This window comes from Rosa rugosa, chromosome 2 (genome assembly GCF_958449725.1).
Source record: "Rosa rugosa chromosome 2, drRosRugo1.1, whole genome shotgun sequence".
Taxonomy (NCBI): domain Eukaryota; kingdom Viridiplantae; phylum Streptophyta; class Magnoliopsida; order Rosales; family Rosaceae; genus Rosa; species Rosa rugosa.
This window is the reverse complement of record NC_084821.1, coordinates 8,215,198-8,233,828: the sequence shown is the minus strand read 5'-3', so window position 1 is coordinate 8,233,828 and position 18,631 is coordinate 8,215,198. Positions and strand designations below refer to the sequence as shown.

The 18,631-nt window shown below is 38.9% G+C and overlaps 2 protein-coding genes and 1 long non-coding RNA gene across 3 annotated transcripts; 2 read left to right on the top strand and 1 right to left on the bottom strand.

Moving 5' to 3' along the window:
- The first annotated feature begins 2,808 nt into the window (after positions 1 to 2,808).
- LOC133734572 (uncharacterized) lies at positions 2,809 to 5,286 on the top strand. The gene is made up of 5 exons (XR_009858416.1): positions 2,809 to 3,088; positions 3,250 to 3,411; positions 3,813 to 3,906; positions 4,322 to 4,387; positions 5,104 to 5,286. It is a non-coding gene; the product is annotated as an uncharacterized LOC133734572 (long non-coding RNA).
- Positions 5,287 to 7,476: 2,190 nt separating this feature from the next.
- On the top strand, positions 7,477 to 7,971 carry LOC133730272 (protein DOWN-REGULATED IN DIF1 11-like). Its single transcript, XM_062157898.1, has one exon. The coding sequence runs from the start codon at positions 7,477 to 7,479 to the stop codon at positions 7,969 to 7,971; it is 495 nt and encodes a 164-aa protein (XP_062013882.1).
- A 9,432-nt stretch (positions 7,972 to 17,403) lies between these two features.
- Positions 17,404 to 18,063, bottom strand: LOC133734359 (histone H2B-like). The gene has a single exon (XM_062161995.1). The coding sequence runs from the start codon at positions 17,999 to 18,001 to the stop codon at positions 17,561 to 17,563; it is 441 nt and encodes a 146-aa protein (XP_062017979.1). The 5' UTR covers positions 18,002 to 18,063; the 3' UTR covers positions 17,404 to 17,560.
- Positions 18,064 to 18,631: the final 568 nt, after the last annotated feature.

Here is an 18,631-nt window from a genome sequence, read left to right as displayed (position 1 = left end):
ACTTCCTAATCAGTGAATTGGACTGTTCAGAACTTCGGATGCTGGAGGAAAAGCTCAATCGGCATGACCTCAACAGCATTCGTTTGTTCTCTCTAGCACCTTTAGTTGATACATCAGTGGTAAAATGAAAGGTTTATGGGGTTAGAAATGCAGACTCATCCAACGTTAGTCCTTGGGGTTGCAAACATGTTTTTCTAAAAGTTTACACTTCGCTCATCATTGACTTTCTTTCTGGCATCTTCGGTTCGATGGAATAATTGCTTGTTTGGTACTTCTCGAATGTAATTTCGTGTCTCATATATTTCGGTAAGGAAATCATGTTATGGATGCATTGGTCAATTATGGTACGTTGACTACTGGTTTTGGAATATAGCTCCAACTTTCATCGCTTCTCTTTGTAATGATGACTATTTGGGTTCGAAGTTTCATTTTCGATGAGTTGTTTTCTTTTCTTCTTCTTATGGTCCTTGGGAGGTTTCGGCTTAGTGTCCTTCCCCACAAGTCCACAACTAATCCTTTAAAAATAATTCCTTCAAATGGAATGATATAACTTGAAAAATGGGCACCACAAACTATACATAATGAACTTGAATGTATGCATGTATGTGGATGCAAGGGGGATTGAAATTTGCACCCTCTTTTTAACGATTCACATCTCCTCCATGAGTAACTTTTCAATAGATATGTGCATGGAAAAGGGGTTGTGGTTTGTAGAAAAATGGGTACCAATTTCACCCCCGAACCCAAAGAATAACTCTTCCCCAAAGAGATCCCAACTGTAAATTAAATCTGCATTTAGTCATGCCGTCATGGTAAAATGAGAGAAAACTTCTTGTGTGACCTCAGGTTCAAAATTGTTTGTGTGACCTTAATTAGGCTTTGTCTCACAGAAGTTGTGACACCCCATGAGCTTCATATGTCTACTCGATATGCAAAACCAGTGCCAAGTGCCTCTCTTCTTGTTTAATATATAGTTATATACCTCTTCTTCTTCGCTCACATGAAGGTCTCTCCCAGCCTACAAATTTATTAGGAAACCTCACCATCCCCAGCTTTCTCCTAGCCTAGACTGACGAGTAACACTTAAGTTAGGATTTGCGTTCAAAGTATGGCAGCTGGATGAAAGGGGTTGCTGTTTTTAATTATTGGAATGGGGGGTTTTGGGAAATTTTATCACATGAAATTAGAAGAAACTTGTGAAGAAAGTAACCTCAGGAGGAGAAGCCTGCTCTTCTTCACTCTTAACCTTCAGCTCTTGTTCATTCGCACTTCCTTTCTCTTCCGCCGTTGTTGACACACAACTGACACAAGATTCAAATGGGGGAGAGAATCAGAGAGTGAATGGGGAAAGATCTTTGAAGGTGAATAATGTAGAAGTATACTCAGAAATGGGAAAGTTTTGGAAGTCGTTAGAAGTCTATTAAGCGCAGGAGAAACCAACCACCGCTCGCTCACAAATCGAACACCTTATACGCATAAGCAAGCCACTGAGGATTTCCAATCGCGACGTAGTTGTTCTGCAGCCATGGTTCTAAGGTCAATTCTAATATTGACCCTGGCCATCACCTGGCATCTGACTGCAGCCATTGTAGAGAGCTTGAGATAATAGGATACACACAACAGAAGAGAGAAGAATTGTAGTCTGAGCAGGGTTTTTTGATTTGCTGAGGACCTTTTTTTTTCCCACTAAACTTCTGTTTCAGTTCTTCCATGTTAACATATAATTTGACTTGGAGATAAATAAATGGGTCGGTTTGGGCTGGGCCTGGACCACAAAATGCAAGCCCATCCTATAGGCTCTCCCTAGTGGACTTGATCGGGTCAAGTTAGGGTTAGCGCGTCATTTCAACGATATTAGTGTTGGGAAGTACTCTTACGTGCTAGCACGGTGGGCAAGTTGGCAGCAATTTAAAAGCTTCATTCGTTAAAAGTCAAGGAGCAATTCGGTTATTTTATACCATACAGTAGTGTGAGATTATACGAAACTTCACTACTTCATTCAAGCTTTATAGCATCCCTTTTTGTCCTACCCCTTCCAAAATTATTAGCAATTCCTGTTTCTGATGAAATGTCAAAGGAGGTAGTGTATCATGTTTCTCACAAAGCCATGTGATTTCTCACAAGCTAGTGTTCATAACGGGAACTCATCTCAGTTCTTCTTCACCAATCATTTCAGAAGCAGATGATTTTCCACATACCATTATTTTCATCTATATATAAGACATGATCAACATAACGAGCAACTCGAGTCCTCTCCTTCCAAGCATCAGATTAAGCTTTCTGTTTTTCCCAAAGTCCTTTGAATTCTTTTCATCTTCTTTTGATCACTTTCAGTATATAGATCATGGGATTTTGATTGCCTTGAATTGCTAATACAAAGACATCAAATATCCCAAAAGGCCACTTAATTTGCAGGCTATGTTGGAGAGAGCCTACTCACTTGTGCTCAACTACCGTCTCTGTCTTGTCTCTCCATCTTGGTAAGCCGCTGCAAAATCTTTTTTGTCTTCCCAGTTTTACAAACCCTTGGTGCCTCAATCTCCATGGCTTATCTCATTCAAACTCCTCTGGATTTTCCTAATCCATGCAAGTGATGTGTCCTATGCATTCATGCAGTTCATGTCGAAACTATTAGATCGGATCTATGTCCAAAGTTTTACCAAATATATATGCATATCTGTATAGAAAAGGGGGATCAATAATCTACTAAACATGTATCAAAATTCAAATATTCAAGCAAACAATCAAACGCATTTTACCAAATATGCATCTCCGTAGAGAAAAGGGGGATCAATTACCTATACTAAAGCGCTATCTCCCCGTGAACAGTAACATGCCATATTGATTTACTCTTTTAGCCCTTTTTGTTTCTTAATTACGACACTGCCATTCAACATTCTGAGGGTGACAGAGAGACCGGGAGAGGTGTCTTCTGGGTCTTTTACGAGAGGAAGAGGTCTTCTGCGAGAGACATGCACAGAAAGAAGAAGAGGGAAATTCACATCGCCAGACTGATCGGAGAGAGAAGGAGAAGAGGGGGACGAGAAGAAGAAGAAGAGGAATCTGGGTAATTGGATAATGATCTGAAGTACGTACCTGGCTTTTATGTGTTTTAATTCGTGTTTTTCTTCTGGGTTTTGTGGTTTGATGCTTGGTTGCATGGTTTTTGTGGTTTTGGGTTTTCGAATTGCTTTCCTTTCAAATCTTTTGAAATTGCTTTGGATTTTTGTAATCGGATTTTACTTTCAGATTGCCCGACATAGAGAGAAAGAGAAGTGCGCCGATTAGGTCCTCCACAAGCGGAAGGAGTTTCTGGGTCATTTACTTTTCCACTTCTACCAGAAGCCTGTACGATTATTTCTGTCTTCTTCGATGATGATTGCTTTAAATTCTCGGCATGACATCATTGAGGTAAATCAGACATTGTATTGGTAGAGAAGTAAATTTTAGATTCTGTTTCTTTTCATGGAATTTGATGGTTTTTGGGTTTGATTCGATGGCTATCTCTCTGCCTTTGCTTTGCCTTTGCTACTTTCAGTTTTAGTTTGATATGTTCAGCCAAGACATTAACATTGATTTGGGTAATTGGTCAAGTTTTGATTGCTTTGTTGTCTTTTTTATGTTGATTAGCAAAGCTTTTTCATGTTTGGGTTTCTCTATGCCAGTCTCAGTTTCTGAAAACAAGTTGGATGACTATGTTACAGATTATAATAGCTTTTAATCCCTTTTATCATAAGTTTTCTGTAAATGATTACCCTACTTCTTTTTTATGCTCTAGCTTCGTTGCTGATCTTTTTCTTTGCATCTTTCAGGTGACGCTAACTTTATGTTCTTTGGGGACCTTGAAGAGAATAGAATTTTAGCAGGGTAAAGGGAACCCAATCATAGCAAGTGTTTATTTCTTCGGTTAGTAAGTTTACTGATGGTACTGCTACATATGAAATAGATTGACATAACTAATATCCCAGTGACTTCACTGATTTGTTCCAACTCACCTCCACAAAGTATTTCAATGACGTAGCTTTGCAAAATCCGAGCCAAGCTTACATTTTTATCGATTATGGAACTTGGGTTTGTATTTCATTTTTAATTGTTTCATGGGTATTGCAAAAAGATTTGTTAGAAATCCTTATATGATTTCTCAGTTTAAGAAATATAGTTTAAGTTTTGTAATTTATTGCTCAGTTGCAATTCTGCAATCTAAAATATCTGCTAGCTTGAAATCAAGATTTGCAATATAAAATAGATAAGCCCCTTTCATGTTAAAGCTAGGTTCTGTTTTTCTTTTGTCTAATTTCTGTTTGGTATGGTTTTGTTGCAGTTAGCTACCATTTGATTGGATCCAGTGGATTACTATTTGATAGAAAGCGCAAGGATTCCTCCGCTGGTAAATTTTTTCCATCAACAATGTTTGATTTTTCAGAGACCTAGCCTTTTAGGTTCGATTAGGTAAAGATTTGATTTAAAAACTACTTATCTGTTCCCAACAGTCTGATTTGTAAAGGAGGCATTCCATTTTAGCAGCTGGGTTGCCATAAAGTTATATAGGCATTGCAATGATTATTTTCATTGGTATATATAGCACCAAGTACAGCAAATTTCAGCATCCTTCTCTTTACGGACATGCATGTTCGATGATTAGAACTGGGCTATGGGCATAAATGGCCTGCCAAATAATCCTTCCTTTGTTTGATGACCAATTTAGAAATGTGTTATTACTTAAAACATAATTAACAGAATAAAGAATGATTAAAAAATAGAGAATTGAATAGACCTAGAGATTGAATAGAAGCACACGGACAACAGCAAGTTAGAGATTTTAAAAAGCATAATGAAGAAAGTGAAAACAGCCCCAAATATGAAGAGCCAAAGGTAAGATCCTGAAATTAAGGCCTCTTTAGAAGGCTATGTTAGTTTGGTTTTGATTACTTTAAATTTTATGGCACAGTACTTGCTTTGAACCACCTATCATTCTCTCTCTCTCTGTTTTTTTTTTTTTTTTTGGGTTAGTGAGAATGTTTCTGACTTTGTGGTGCTAATTGCTATTTTCTGTGTTCAAATTTTTTTTTTTCTCATGAGAATTGATTTTTCTTCAATTTGCAGCAGACCAGTGATTGAGCAAAGGAGAAAAGAACGGCTTTGGGTCTTGAGTTTGTGATTGAAAATTTGAAATTATATGCATGTTAATTCAGAGATTGAATCGACCAGTACCTCGACTTGATGTGAGCGTCAAAGTGTTCATCATTAGTAAGCAAACAAACCCGCGGCATCGCGCGGGAGGAATTGCCTAGTAATCTACTAAACATGTATCAAAATTCAAATCTTCAAACAAACAATCATACGCAACAACATAGAAAACAGTCCAACAACCAAGAACTGCAGACTCGTAGAGCAAATAAAGAGTAGAACCTAACAAATGGAATTAATTTGAATCTGAGACCAGTGATGATAAGCCACACTGCCTTGTATCACAAAAGCTAGTGTGGTTAATTGGCACCCGAACACTCAATCGGTCATACCAGAAGTAAAACAAATCCAGCCCAATACTACCATCAGAATTTGGCACAAAATACTGAAAATAGGTGTTGTTCATCAGATGTAATGAGCAAGGTCATTTCTTCCCACATGAACATGAGTTCAAATGTTTAGCATAACAACATTTCAAGCTAAAACATCACATAAGAACTATACTGTCACTTAGATTTCTAATAATTTGAAGAAGAAAAAAAAAACAGAATTTATCCAGAGTAAAATCCAACTCACGAAGGTCAATTAAATTCAAAATCAAATGAAAGGCCCAAATATAAAGGATTCATATATGAATCATCAACCATATTAATTTCAGAAACTAAGGCATTGTTTTAAACAAAATATAAGCACAAATCAGAAACCATAGAAATAGGACACAAGTCAATTTACGAACCACCACATTTCACTCACCAGTACCCTTTTCGATCAGTTCCAATGTAATGAGCAAGGTCATTTCTTTCTAACAGAATGAGTTCCAATGATCAGGATTTGGCATAACAACACATCAACACAAGGACTATACTGTTACTTAATTTCACAATATGAAGCACAGAATGTAGTCATGGAGTGAAAATCCGACTCACCAATGTAAATTACATTTACTTTTAAGTTATATTCTTTGGAGAACAAACATCCAGAAATGAAATGAAAGGCCCAAATATAATGAGATCACAACCATGTTAATTTCAGACCATATAAGCACAAATCAGAAACCATAGATATAGGACACAAGAGTCAATTTACGAACAACCACATTTCATTCATTTCATTTCCTACAAACTTAAATAGAGATAAAACGAAAATACATAATTACTAATCAGAAACCCTAACCCTAAAAAGCACACAGAGCCAGCCAGCCAGCCAAATCAAACCCCCTCCGGATCCTTCAAGAGCTTGTGAACTTCGCCACCGCCTTAGTCCCCTCAGAAACAGCATGCTTAGCTAGCCAATTCACCGGGAAGCACAAGCCTCACCGCCGTCTGGATCTCCCAGGAAGTAATCGTCGGCTTCTTGTTGTACCAGTGGTGAGCCTCGATGACTCCTGAGCGAGCTTCTCGAAGATGTCGTTGATGAAGCTGTTCATGAAAAAGACATTTCAAGTAAAAGACAATTCCTAAATTGAAGTGTGGTCAGGGAATTTCAAGAAAATCTGGGTTAAGCTTTTGAGGACTTGGGCATTTTATTTGGACAGAAACAATAAGAAGGGTTAGAATTCAACCCAAGAAAGCAGTAAAACCATCGAAAACCTTTTTCCAACATCAGACAAAGCTACGCAGTACTAAAACTACACAATTGGGTTCAATCGTGGCCCGGTTTGACAACAATGTGTTTGCCATGGAGCGTTTGGTCCTAGCTAGTGTAGCATTGTGAAATTAGCAAGAGCACAAGAATTATCAGGTTGATGAATCCATAAACCCGCCATCTTTGAATCCTCGGGAGTACTTGATTATCAGCTACTTATATTCTAGAGCTAAATAACCTGCAATTTTTTACGGGTCACTCTGTTTTTCTAAAAGAGCTTTGAATGAAACAATTGCAAAAACCATTTTCCTTTTGCAATGAGGTTCCTAAGATAGTCTAAGACTATTGCATTTGTTGAGATGATTACTTGATTACTAGACGATTGAGTTAAAACAAGAACAATATATAGGAAAACCAACATAGCAGAAATTTTAAATCTATTTGGTTAAGTTATAGTTTGACCGGTAATTAAACCCAAGAAGTAATAAATTAATAAGGAACATAGATAATTCAATTTAAGCAAAACCGAACAATAAAGTAGATAATTCAATTCAAGCAAAACCGAACAATAAAGAGGAATCGGATTAACTGAACCCATGAAAGCAATATAAAATAAACCACTGAAAACCATTTGTCCAACATCAAACAAAACAACCTTGCATTAGCACAGTTAATTAAGCACAAATTGCACGTTTGGCTTTAAGAATGGCTAGAGTTGATCAAAATGTGTTTGTCAAGGTAGGTTTGGTGTTAGTAAGTGTAGCACTATTCATGTCATCATTTGCAGCAGCTCAAGAATATGAGGTTATTTATCAAGTTTCTGAGGATGCTGCGGCGAGCCCTATTGGCATCGAGGTTGACTATTTAGTCATTGATGATGCCTTCCCTCCAATTTCTTCAGAAAACGGTCAATATGCGTTCCCTCCTAACCTATCTCCGGAATCTTATAAGAAGTTGGATGAATGTGTAAATAAGATTACAGAATATTATGTTGAAGAGATCTTGCCCAGAATTTTTAAAAGCGAACCTCTCACTACCGATAGTTGCAAAGCCATTCTGCATTTGGGATATGATTGTCACATCCGGTCAGTGAAAACACTGCTCTCACGTCCGGGACTAAAAGAAAATGCTTCTGAGATACTGCCTAAAAGTGTGCAGATTTGGGAAACATGTGCCTTTGTTGCCCCTTCTCCTTTCTAATTGATCTTATTGCACACTAGCTCATGTAATCCATCCATACAAATTAGTTAATTACAATATATTTAATTGTGAGCTTCTTTTTGTCATCATGTTAAATTTAACGATGTCTAAAAATTTTGAAGCCCTTTGGAAACTCTTTGTTTTATTTTTATTTTTTGAAAAACAAAAAATGAAATATATTATAGTAGTAAGACAGAATATAACAGAGTGAACAAACTCATGATTTGAACCTTGTACTATTTGGGAAATTATAACATGGTCCCGGAGCATGGTACACGTGATGGTCCGCATTGATGTCATTGATCCATATGATTTGTATTTATTTTTTATTGCTCTTTTAATTCAATTTTTCACCATATGTATGGTTCCCATCAAATTCGAGTAATATTATTAGCTCGGACCATCACATTTTTTTTTGTTATAAAAGAGACCATACAAATTATATGTCTCTTGATTCATAGATAAGAAGAATACACAACGACTACTCTGTTTCGCTTAGAGTAGTCTATACCAACAAAAAATATCTTGCCTTGCAAGCAATCTAACTACCTAACTTCACACGCCGAGCACGCAATTGTGGTACGCTAAAGCTAGGCACTTTCAGAAAGCTCGTGGAGATATCCTTATCAGCATAAACATTTATTGTAAAAAAACAACTATGGGCTCCTGCACTTTAAAAGGGTCAGAGCTCTTGACAATCTCTTGCTAGGCCCCACAGCCCAAACCTGAGACCAAGCCCATAAGCCCATTCCCAGGCCCAGTCCAGGGGCAATCAAAGAAAGTAATAGCATGAGCTAGTCTACCTCTACTAGTCGTCACCGCCGCCACCATGCTTTCCGGCGGACGACCCCTCCAACGGAGCATCAGTACCACCTTCCTTCCGTGACCAAGCACAGATCAGCAACTAGATCAAGGCCGGAATTGAGTGATCAAAAAACCACAATCAGCCAAACTGAGAGACCAATAAGAAACCCAGATTCCTCTCGATCTCGACTCCAACCGCCGCCGCAATCACTAGAAGCCTCCTCTTCAGCCAATCAAAGTTGCGCCAACTCGTCTTCTGCTGCTCAAAATGACAAACTCGAATACATGCTCCAAGCCGCATACCTGTTTCCCTGCCTCACCCTAATACCTTGCTGGACAATGAGAGATCTCGCCTTTGCTAAATCTGATCTGTAGCCGTCAATCTCTATGCTCAAACCCTAGGTTCGCTCGACAGTGAATAGTAGATGGAATATGAAATTAATAGTTTATTTTACTACATGTTCGAACCATCACATGGTAATGCCACATGATAGTCCGGAACCATAAAATGATTGAGTTAATTACATATAAGTGCATCTTTGAATGTTTTTTTAGCCATAAGGCCACCAACTAATTTTTTCCCTCATAAGGCCACTAGATTAAAAATTGTGTTATATTTTAGATATAAAAACCAACATATTTACATAAATGCCACTAGATTAAAAATGGTGTTATATTTTAGATATAAAAACCAACATATTTACATAAATGCCACTAGAGTAAAAAGTCAACAACTGTTCTCTCTCTCCTCTCCGGCGAGGTCTCCGGTCAACTCCAGCAGGACTCCGGCCGACCTACCGTCAACTTCCGGCAAACTCCGGCGACCACAAAAGTCACTGTTACTAACACCAAAAGCTACTATGGCTAGCAACAAAAGCTACTCTTATGAAATTTCCGGCAACTTCCGGCGATGTCACAAAAGTTATTGTCACTAGCAACAAAAGCTATTGTCACCAATAAAAATATACGCTCCCAAAAATCAAAAGCTAGTAAGCCACTAATACCATTAACAAAAGCTACTGTCACTGACACAAAAAGATACTCTCACCAGCAACAAATGGCTATTGTCACTATCACCAGTAACAAAAGCTACTGATCACCATCACCAAAAGCTACTAAAGCAAAACAAAAACTACACTAACCAATACCAAAAGCTACTCCTACCAACAACAAAAACTACTGTTACCAACATCAGAAAGCTACTGTTACCAGAAACAAAAGCTACTGTCACCAATATCAAAAAAGCTACTCTCAGCAACACCAAAAACTACTTTAACCATCACTAAAAAATACTCACACCAACACCAAAAACTACTATCATGCAAAACAAAATCTATTCGCACGATTGAGAAGCCTATTACCAGAGATTAACAAAGCTACTATCACCGACTGAGAAAGCTATTACCAACCAACACAAAAACTACTATGAAACATTAAAACAACTATAAATTTACAATGTCGAAGGCTTGCAATGCTCAACTACTATCACTGTGTTAAAAAGCTACTATAACAGTTATAGAGAATTACTGATATCAACTTAAAAATATACTAACGTAGCCGTAAAGTACTGTGTATTTAATCCAAGTTCCAATTGATGTTACACACCTCCTTGATCTTTGGAACCTAGACTCTTTTCTTCTTGACAATAATTTCAGTTTCCTACCAGATGACGATTTCAGCAGGTCCCTCTTCTACATAGTCCCGGTCATCATCACCATTATCATTTGCATTTTCGATCTGCCACAAATATCACAAGGAAACATGAAAAACCATCCTCCTGATATATAATATGCTTCTGTCAAAGTATTCCAAAATAAGAAGCAATTGATATTCCCAATGAATAGGATTCTCTCTTAATCCTACCAAGCAATTAATGCTTATCTCAAACATAATAGAGTTCTGACGAAACAGTAATTAAGCATCAAAGAACAGTATATTTGTGCTTCTAAATTAAAGTTAAGCCTACCATGAACATGTACACAATCATATGTATATCTATAATGAATAATTTAAAAGCTGCAAATAACAACGCAACAGGCAATAAACTAAACAAAGCAAGCACTTAATCAATATATAAAGATAAATGAAAAAAAAAAAAAAAAAACCTCTTGTTTGCGAGATAGTTGGTCATCTTCCAAAGCCTTAATTATGCGTTCCTCTTCTTCTTCTTCTTCGATTGTTTCTTCCTTTGAATCTCCATGGCTTCAATCCAAGCTCTCTCTTGCTCAAACATGATCCTCACACTCTCGGACCTCTTGGATCTTACAGCCTCGCCTCTTCTTCTTCACCTCAGGCTCTGTGAGAGCGATCTCATTCCTAGCTCCGATCTCTCACTACCGTAGTTGCCGAGCACAGTACAGGCCTCTGTATCCGATTAACCGAATTGATCGAGCTCTCCGTCGTCATCAGGGGCGGAATCACGTTGAAGGCTTTATGGGCTCAAGCCTAGACAACTTTATGGGCTAAAAACCCTTAAGTATACATATATCTCTCCGCCCATACCAGCCCAAAGAAAAAAAAAAAAATTATAGGTTTGATTCATTCGCATCCAGGCGTCATCCACTCATCGCGTGTATTCCCAGAAGGCCAGAATCTCAGCTGATTCGCGTCATCGACTCATCCCAGCTCCCAGCCCAGTAGCCCACAGCAGCTGACAGCCTCACGCGGTCACGCCCTCAGTCCCTCACTACCTCACTGTCTCTAGTGTTTCGAACTTTCGATTGAGCCATGAAGGATTGGAGGTTATCCCTAAATCGATTGAAACAACTCAAACAAGGTATGAAGCTCTAAACCTATCGATCTCCCCTGTTTTGAATTTGTGAAGCTCTAAATCCCAGATCTGAAATCCCAGAAATCCCAGATCTTTCTGAGTTGGGCTTTGCCGATTCTGTTTCTTACCACTGAGGGAGAGAGGGACTGAGGGAGATAGAGAAAGAGAGATTGAGAGACTGAGAGAGAGAGAGAGAGAACCCAGAGGTTACTGGTTAGTTGAGGCGGTGAGGCCTGAGGAAGTGAGGATCTTGATTGAGTTGATTCTTGATCTGTTGAATGTTGATTACTTGGTCATGGTCTGAATGTCTGATGGTCGGTCACGGTCAGTCCACTCAGTCGCCCAGTCGGTGGATAGTAGGATAGACCGATAGAGTCATAGAGGGGATTAGAGGCTATCTGATGAATTGATGATTCATGAATGATGAATCATGAATGATGATTGTATTTGTATATTTGTATTTTTACTTTTTTAGTTCGAATTACTGACTGATGTTACTATGTTAGTGATGTAGTGATTATTTTTTATTTAAAGATGTGCATTTTGTGTTGCAGATTGGAGAATGTTGAGTTTTGGTGATAGTGTCTGAGTTTATGCACAATACTGAGATTGCTGTTGATGTCCTTTCCATCTGGTTAGTGTTACTAACTTTATATTCTTTAGCCTGTCTTATTTAATCAGTGAGTGTTCCTTTCACAAACCCATTAGAATTATATATATGTGAAGGAGGCACATATTAAATCCATTAGACATTAAAGTCTGCTACTAGTTAGTAACTAATAATAATGTATAATTAGTTGTAGTTGCGTTATGTCTGAAATGTGTATATATATATATATAATTCTAATGGTGGTATCTATATAATATTATAGGTATTGAATATAATGACGGATCACCGGAAACCCAAGAGGTACAAAAATCTTTTGTCATGGTTTACAAGTGGTACTCCATCAAGTGATTCTGTGATTGCTAATAGCATTGATAATGATTCTGTGATTGCTGAGTGTGAAGTGAGTGGATCTTGGAGGGTACGATTTAGTTAGTTTATTGTTGTTTTACAACAAATGTATACTTGTAGTTTTTAATTTACGGGGTTTGGTTTTATGTCCCATCCGTTGTATGTTTTGATCCAAAATAATAAAGGCGTGAGGATGAGCCTCCCACTGGCTTCCAAACCTAAAAAAAAAAAAAAAAAAAATTATTGTGCCTTTCTAATTAGCCTAGACAAGAATTTGATCCTGGTTCCGCCACTGGTCGTCATCATCTCCCAAACCCTAGCTTTTCACGATGCAGATGAAAGGAAGAGGAGAGGAGAGGAGATCCAGTTCCAGTCGGTCAACGTGATTCAGTTCCACCGAGTTAACGGGCATCGTGACGAACACCGCAGAGCGGGTCCAGCGAGTCGACGGGGACCGTGACGAAGGTCGCCATTGTCCGGCAAGATGGAGTAGAGAGAGAGAGAGAGAGAGAGAGAGAGAGATAAGGGCAAAATAGGTATAGCATAAAAAAAGCTGCCGTTTTTGGGCTCTAAAGTGGCCTTATGAGAACAAAAAATGTTAGGTGGTTTTATGGCTAATTAAAGTTTCAAAATGACACTTACATGTAATTTTCTAAAAATAATTTCCCTTGTTTTTCTTGTTTATTGCCCATTGTGTTGTGTTTTTTTTTTCTTTTTCTTTTTTTAATACAACAAGGTCCAAATTAGGCAGGACCAAAAGCAAAATACCCAAGCAACAACTTTAGAGAGAAAGAGTCGCCAAAGTAATGGCACCGCCATGAACCAAAACAAACCAGCATGAACGATGACGATTCGACCAAAGTGAGAGAGCTTGGATGATGCAACCGCAAGCAATTGAAGAACGCCTAAGAAACCTAAATCCAAATACACCAACAAGGTGCAACAATCTCCATAGCTTATCACCTGGAGAGGAGCTTTGGCCACCAACATAAACCAAAAAACCAAAGCAAGAAAAAGATTAGGCAGATCCATCATGGATCAGAAAGCCAGTCACCCAAAGGATGAGCAGACCAACGTTGCACTAGCGGGTAGAGACCCAAGTGCATTATATGGCCAATCCTGCTTAAGACGACACTCCAAGGAGCGAAGACACAATCGGGGACTGAAGGAAAACGATCCAAGGCTATGAGAACAACTGTGCTAACAAGGCTGAACCTGAGCATTTAGAGGCCTAGTGAGAAAATGTGAATGAAACTCAGCCCCGAAAAAGTAGAAATAACACATCAAATCTACCATCTGAACTATACCACTATTCTAATCCATTGTAACATTTCCAAGATATATAACAATTTAACTGAGGTGTCACAAAATTGGAAGACTTCTATTTTCAAAGGCCTTGTGCTGCAGCACCCACCCCACACCCTTAGAGCTGCCCCTAAGTGCTAAAGAGAAACAAATCAAGAGAAGTAAATACAACATATATAGAAGAATGCAGTTTGGCCTTGATGAGAGAAACAATAATGCACAACGACACAACAAAAGGAAAAGCAAGAGAGTGAGAAAAAGAAGACAACACCTCCAATTAAGTATGAAACCCAGGCAAAAGCGCTCCATAGAGGCAGAGACAGTTGTCATCGACTCTCGACGTGAAGAAGGAGAAACTGAGAGCTAGAGGTTAAGCCATCTCTATACAATGTTTGGCGATCTCTTCCATATAATAATAATTATTTTTTTTTAAATTTATTATAGTAGAAGTTATTTGCCTCTCAAAAACAAAGAGGTGTGCTTTGAATTGTGAGACATACAAATCCCCCACAACCTCTGAAGTAATAATGTGGAGAGTGCATTTTAAATTTCTCAGTTCGGAGTTATTTTGTAGAAAAAGTGATGGTGAATTTAGTTAAGGGTTCTTGACTCAAAGCACCAAAATCAGCTAAAATTAGCCCACTTACCCCAGTAACAAATTTTGATTCCCCAATTTGAAGTAAAATGACAATTCTAACCTTAACCTAATTAATAAATTAATTTTTATGCCACTCTCCATCTCTCTCTCTGCAGCACGACACACTCTCTCTCTCTCCGGCACGATCTCTACCAGTCTCTCTCTCTCTCTTCCCCCCTTCGCCGGAGAAAGTTTCCCGGCGACGTGGCCGGCTAAATCTCCAACTGGGGAGGAGGACGAGGTCGCGCTTCACAAGCCTCCTTTAAGCTCGCCAACGTCGAAGCCTTCCTTCCTCCTCCGGTGCTCATTTCAAGTCCACCTCGTCTGTGTCGAGCGCAGGAGCTTCTCGGAGGATTCCGGTACGAGTTATGAAGGTTCAAGAGTTTGTCTCATTGGGTCGGTTGGGTCGCTGCCGTCGTGCCGTCTTCTGATGCTAGCGCCAAGATCAATCTGATTTTGAAGTTTGGTCTGAACTAAGAGGAAGTTCATTAAACATCGATGTCTGCAGTTCTAAATTTCGCATATCAAATGTACGGTTTTAGACTTTTAGCAATCATGCTTTGGGCTATTGGTACCGAGCCACTGTTTGTCTTCTTTAATTTTTGCAAGCATTGATTCAATTCCAATATCATCAATGCATGCCTCACAGGCTCATATGTGAAGGGCATATCCAGTGGAACTAATCATGAAAAGAAAGGGAACAAGCAACGTCCCTCTTTTCTTTTCTTTTTTTTTTTTTCTTTTTTTTTTGGGAAAATGGAGGTAGAAGGAAGGAAGGAAAAAAAATTTATTGGAGGGCAATACAAGGCTATTAAGGGGCAAACTTTGATTCATTAAACATCGATGCCTGCAGTTCTATTAGGGGCAATAGAGGTTTATTACCCCTTTATTTGAGGGCAATAGACGGCTATTGGGGGGCAATAGACGTTTTGAATTGATGTAATATCCTTGTTCTTTTTTCTGCAAGTCTAAATTTAGAGAGATTAGTTCCCATTCTGGCAATAGACGTCTATTGGAGGGCAATACATGGCTGATAGTCGTCTATTGAGGGGCAATAGACGTCTATTAGTGGTCAATAAACTATTGAGGGAATAGACGTCTATTGGGGGGCAATAGATGTCTATTGGGGGCAATAATGTTTCTTCCCATCTGAGATCTGCTGCATCTGCCAACAATAAATTAGTGAAGGTGGGCGAACACATTTAACACAATTTGCTATAAGAAATTTCTTCAAGACTAACATGTACACCAACTATAAATTGCTAGTGTATCAGCACAATCTCGTGGGCCTGATTGCGTATATATCAGGTAGCCGGTCATTGCGACGAGTTAAGAGCAATTCTCAGAAGTACCAGGTCATGCATCTCTCTGCCAGGAAGTTTGATGGAAAATGGAGAAGGTTCTTTTACAGTTGCAGGAATAGAAGAATGCTCAAACTGCGACTGTGGTGTTGGCCCTGTTGGCTCATGGATCACCACAACAACATACCAATAGTCGATCACATAAACCACACAGCCAAACTTTCTAGGGTCTAATACTTTATGCACCAAAAATTATTCACTGAAATTGATTGGTCATACTTATACATGAGATGCATTCAGAAGGACAGAACTGCAAACAGTTTAGTTCTAACTGGAGAAAGAGACATATATGCAGATTCATATAGTGTAGCCAGAATACAACCCTTTCATGTAAAGTTCTGCTGTCCGAACCAAAATGTTAGAAACAGATTACGGACAATATATTAGAGCAAGGAATGAAATCATCGAGATTTTCACTGATTTAAATTGCACAGAACCCACTTCCAATATGCATGATTGAATCCTGCTTGCTAACTGCAACAAGTAAAATTGCCATGGACATCAAGTTTACTTGTATAGACTGCAAACACCAAATTTCTGTCACAGGAGGAAAACATAATCCTCCCAGTAACAGCTTAAAAATCCATACCAACTCAAAGACTAGCTTCCCACGGACAAAATATGAAAATATTTGTTAGTACTCCAACTAGAAAACGACCGCCAGAAAAGATGTATGAACCTAAATTGACAGAAGGTAACATTATAATGCTATAGATCAAATCTAGTTGTGGTAACTATTAGGTGCCTAGTCAGCACAGGAAGCTCAAAGCATTGCCAAGATATCATAAAGGAATCAACACCAACCCTAATAGCCGTATGAAAAAATCAAAACACACAACTCATTTCAATGGCTGAAATTCAAACCATACAAAGCCAATAAAGGTTACCCCAAATTCCAACCAAACCATCTAACAGAGTCAACCTTAATATTCTCCTCTAACTCAGCATGTACACCAAAGTTTTACCAAATATGCATCTCTGTATACAAAAGGGGGATCTACTAAACATGTATCAAAATTCAAATCTTCAAGCAAACAATCAAACGCATTTTACCAAATGTGCATCTCCGTAGAGAAAAGGGGGATCAATAATCTACTAAACATGTATCAAAATTCAAATCTTCAAACAAACAATCATACGCACCAACATAGAAAACAGTCCAAAAACCAAGAACTGCAGACTCATAGAGCAAATAAAGAGTAGAACCTAACAAATGGAATTAATTTGAATCTGAGACCAGTGATGATAAGCCACACTACCTTGTATCACAAAAGCTAGTGCGGTAGGCACCCGAACACTCAATCGGTCATACCATAAGTAAAACAAATCCAGCCCAATACTACCATCAGAATTTGGCACAAAATAGGTGTTGTTCATCAGATGTAATGAGTAAGGTCATTTCTTACCACATGAACATGAGTTCCAATGTTTAGCATAACAACATTTCTAGCTAAAACATCACAAAAGCACCATACTGTCACTTAGATTTCCAATAATTTGAAGAAGAAGAAAAAACCAGAATCATCAACCATATTAATTTCAGAAACCAAGGCACTGTTTTAAACAGAATATGAGCACAAATCAGGAACCATAGATATGAGACATAATTTACGAACCACCACATTTCATTCATTTCATTTCCTACAAACTTACATAGAGATAAGACGAAAATACATAATTACTAATCAGAAACCCTAACCCTAAAAAGCACACAGAGCCAGCCAGCCAGCCAAATCGAACCCCCTCCGGATCCTTCAAGAGCTTGTGAACTTGGTCACCGCCTTAGTCCCCTCAGAAACAGCATGCTTAGCCAATTCACCGGGAAGCACAAGCCTCACCGCCGTCTGGATCTCCCGGGAAGTAATCGTCGGCTTCTTGTTGTACCTGGCGAGCCTCGACGACTCCTGAGCCAGCTTCTCGAAGATGTCGTTGATGAAGCTGTTCATGATGCCCATGGCCTTGCTGGAGATTCCGATGTCAGGGTGGACCTGCTTCAGGACCTTGAAGATGTAGATCTTGTAGGTCTCGACGCTCTTCTTGGCCCTCTTCTTCTTCTTGTCTCCGGCGGCCGCTCCGGCTTCCTTCGGGAGCTTCTTTCCGGCCTTGGGCTTCTTCTCCGCCGGGGCTTTCTCGGCCACCGTGGTCTTCTCGGCCGGCTTCTTCTCCGCGGGCTTCTTCTCGGCTTTGGGCGCCATTGGAATTGAGATAGAGAGAGATTGAAATTCTAGGGTTTCGGGGATTTTGGGGCTTTCTTTTGAGTACTGAATCACTGAGGAGGACGAGGTTTTATATATACTTGGAGAGGTCGCGTTCTATTGGCTACTGGGATTTGACGCGGATCGGTGAAGTGGGTGTGGGAGGGCCGTTGGATTGGGGTTTGGAAAGTTTATGAGTTGACGGTCGAGATTAGATGTTTGGACGGATTGGCTGCTGTTGCGGTGCGGATCGATGACATCATCTGGGCAGTGCTCAAAAAATTTTGTGTGCACTCAAATGCTCTGTTAGTGTTAATTGAAAGAAAAAATTAAATGCATGGTAGCAAATCACAAAACAACCTATGAAATGAGAAAATTAAAGGTATAGAAATCATATTATTTCACTGTCTAGAGATAAAGGAGTTGTGGAGGAGGACTGTACTGGTTAAAAACTTATACCCATTTTCTTCGGATCTAATTTTAAAATTATGTTTATATCGTAATAAGTCTGTGGTTGAAGAAATTCATCATAGTGGTAAATTCTTGCTTTGATATTCTATTCTTGCCTTCTTGGCAATGTGGTAAATTCTTCTCATTCTCATCGCTCAAGTAAGTCCTAGCTTTATTTTT

What these genes read in the sequence shown, in the direction of transcription:
- LOC133730272 (XM_062157898.1), top strand. Translation starts at nt 7,477, where the DNA reads ATGGCTAGAGTTGATCAAAATGTGTTTGTCAAGGTAGGTTTGGTGTTA.
- LOC133734359 (XM_062161995.1), bottom strand. Translation starts at nt 18,001, where the DNA reads ATGGCGCCCAAAGCCGAGAAGAAGCCCGCGGAGAAGAAGCCGGCCGAG.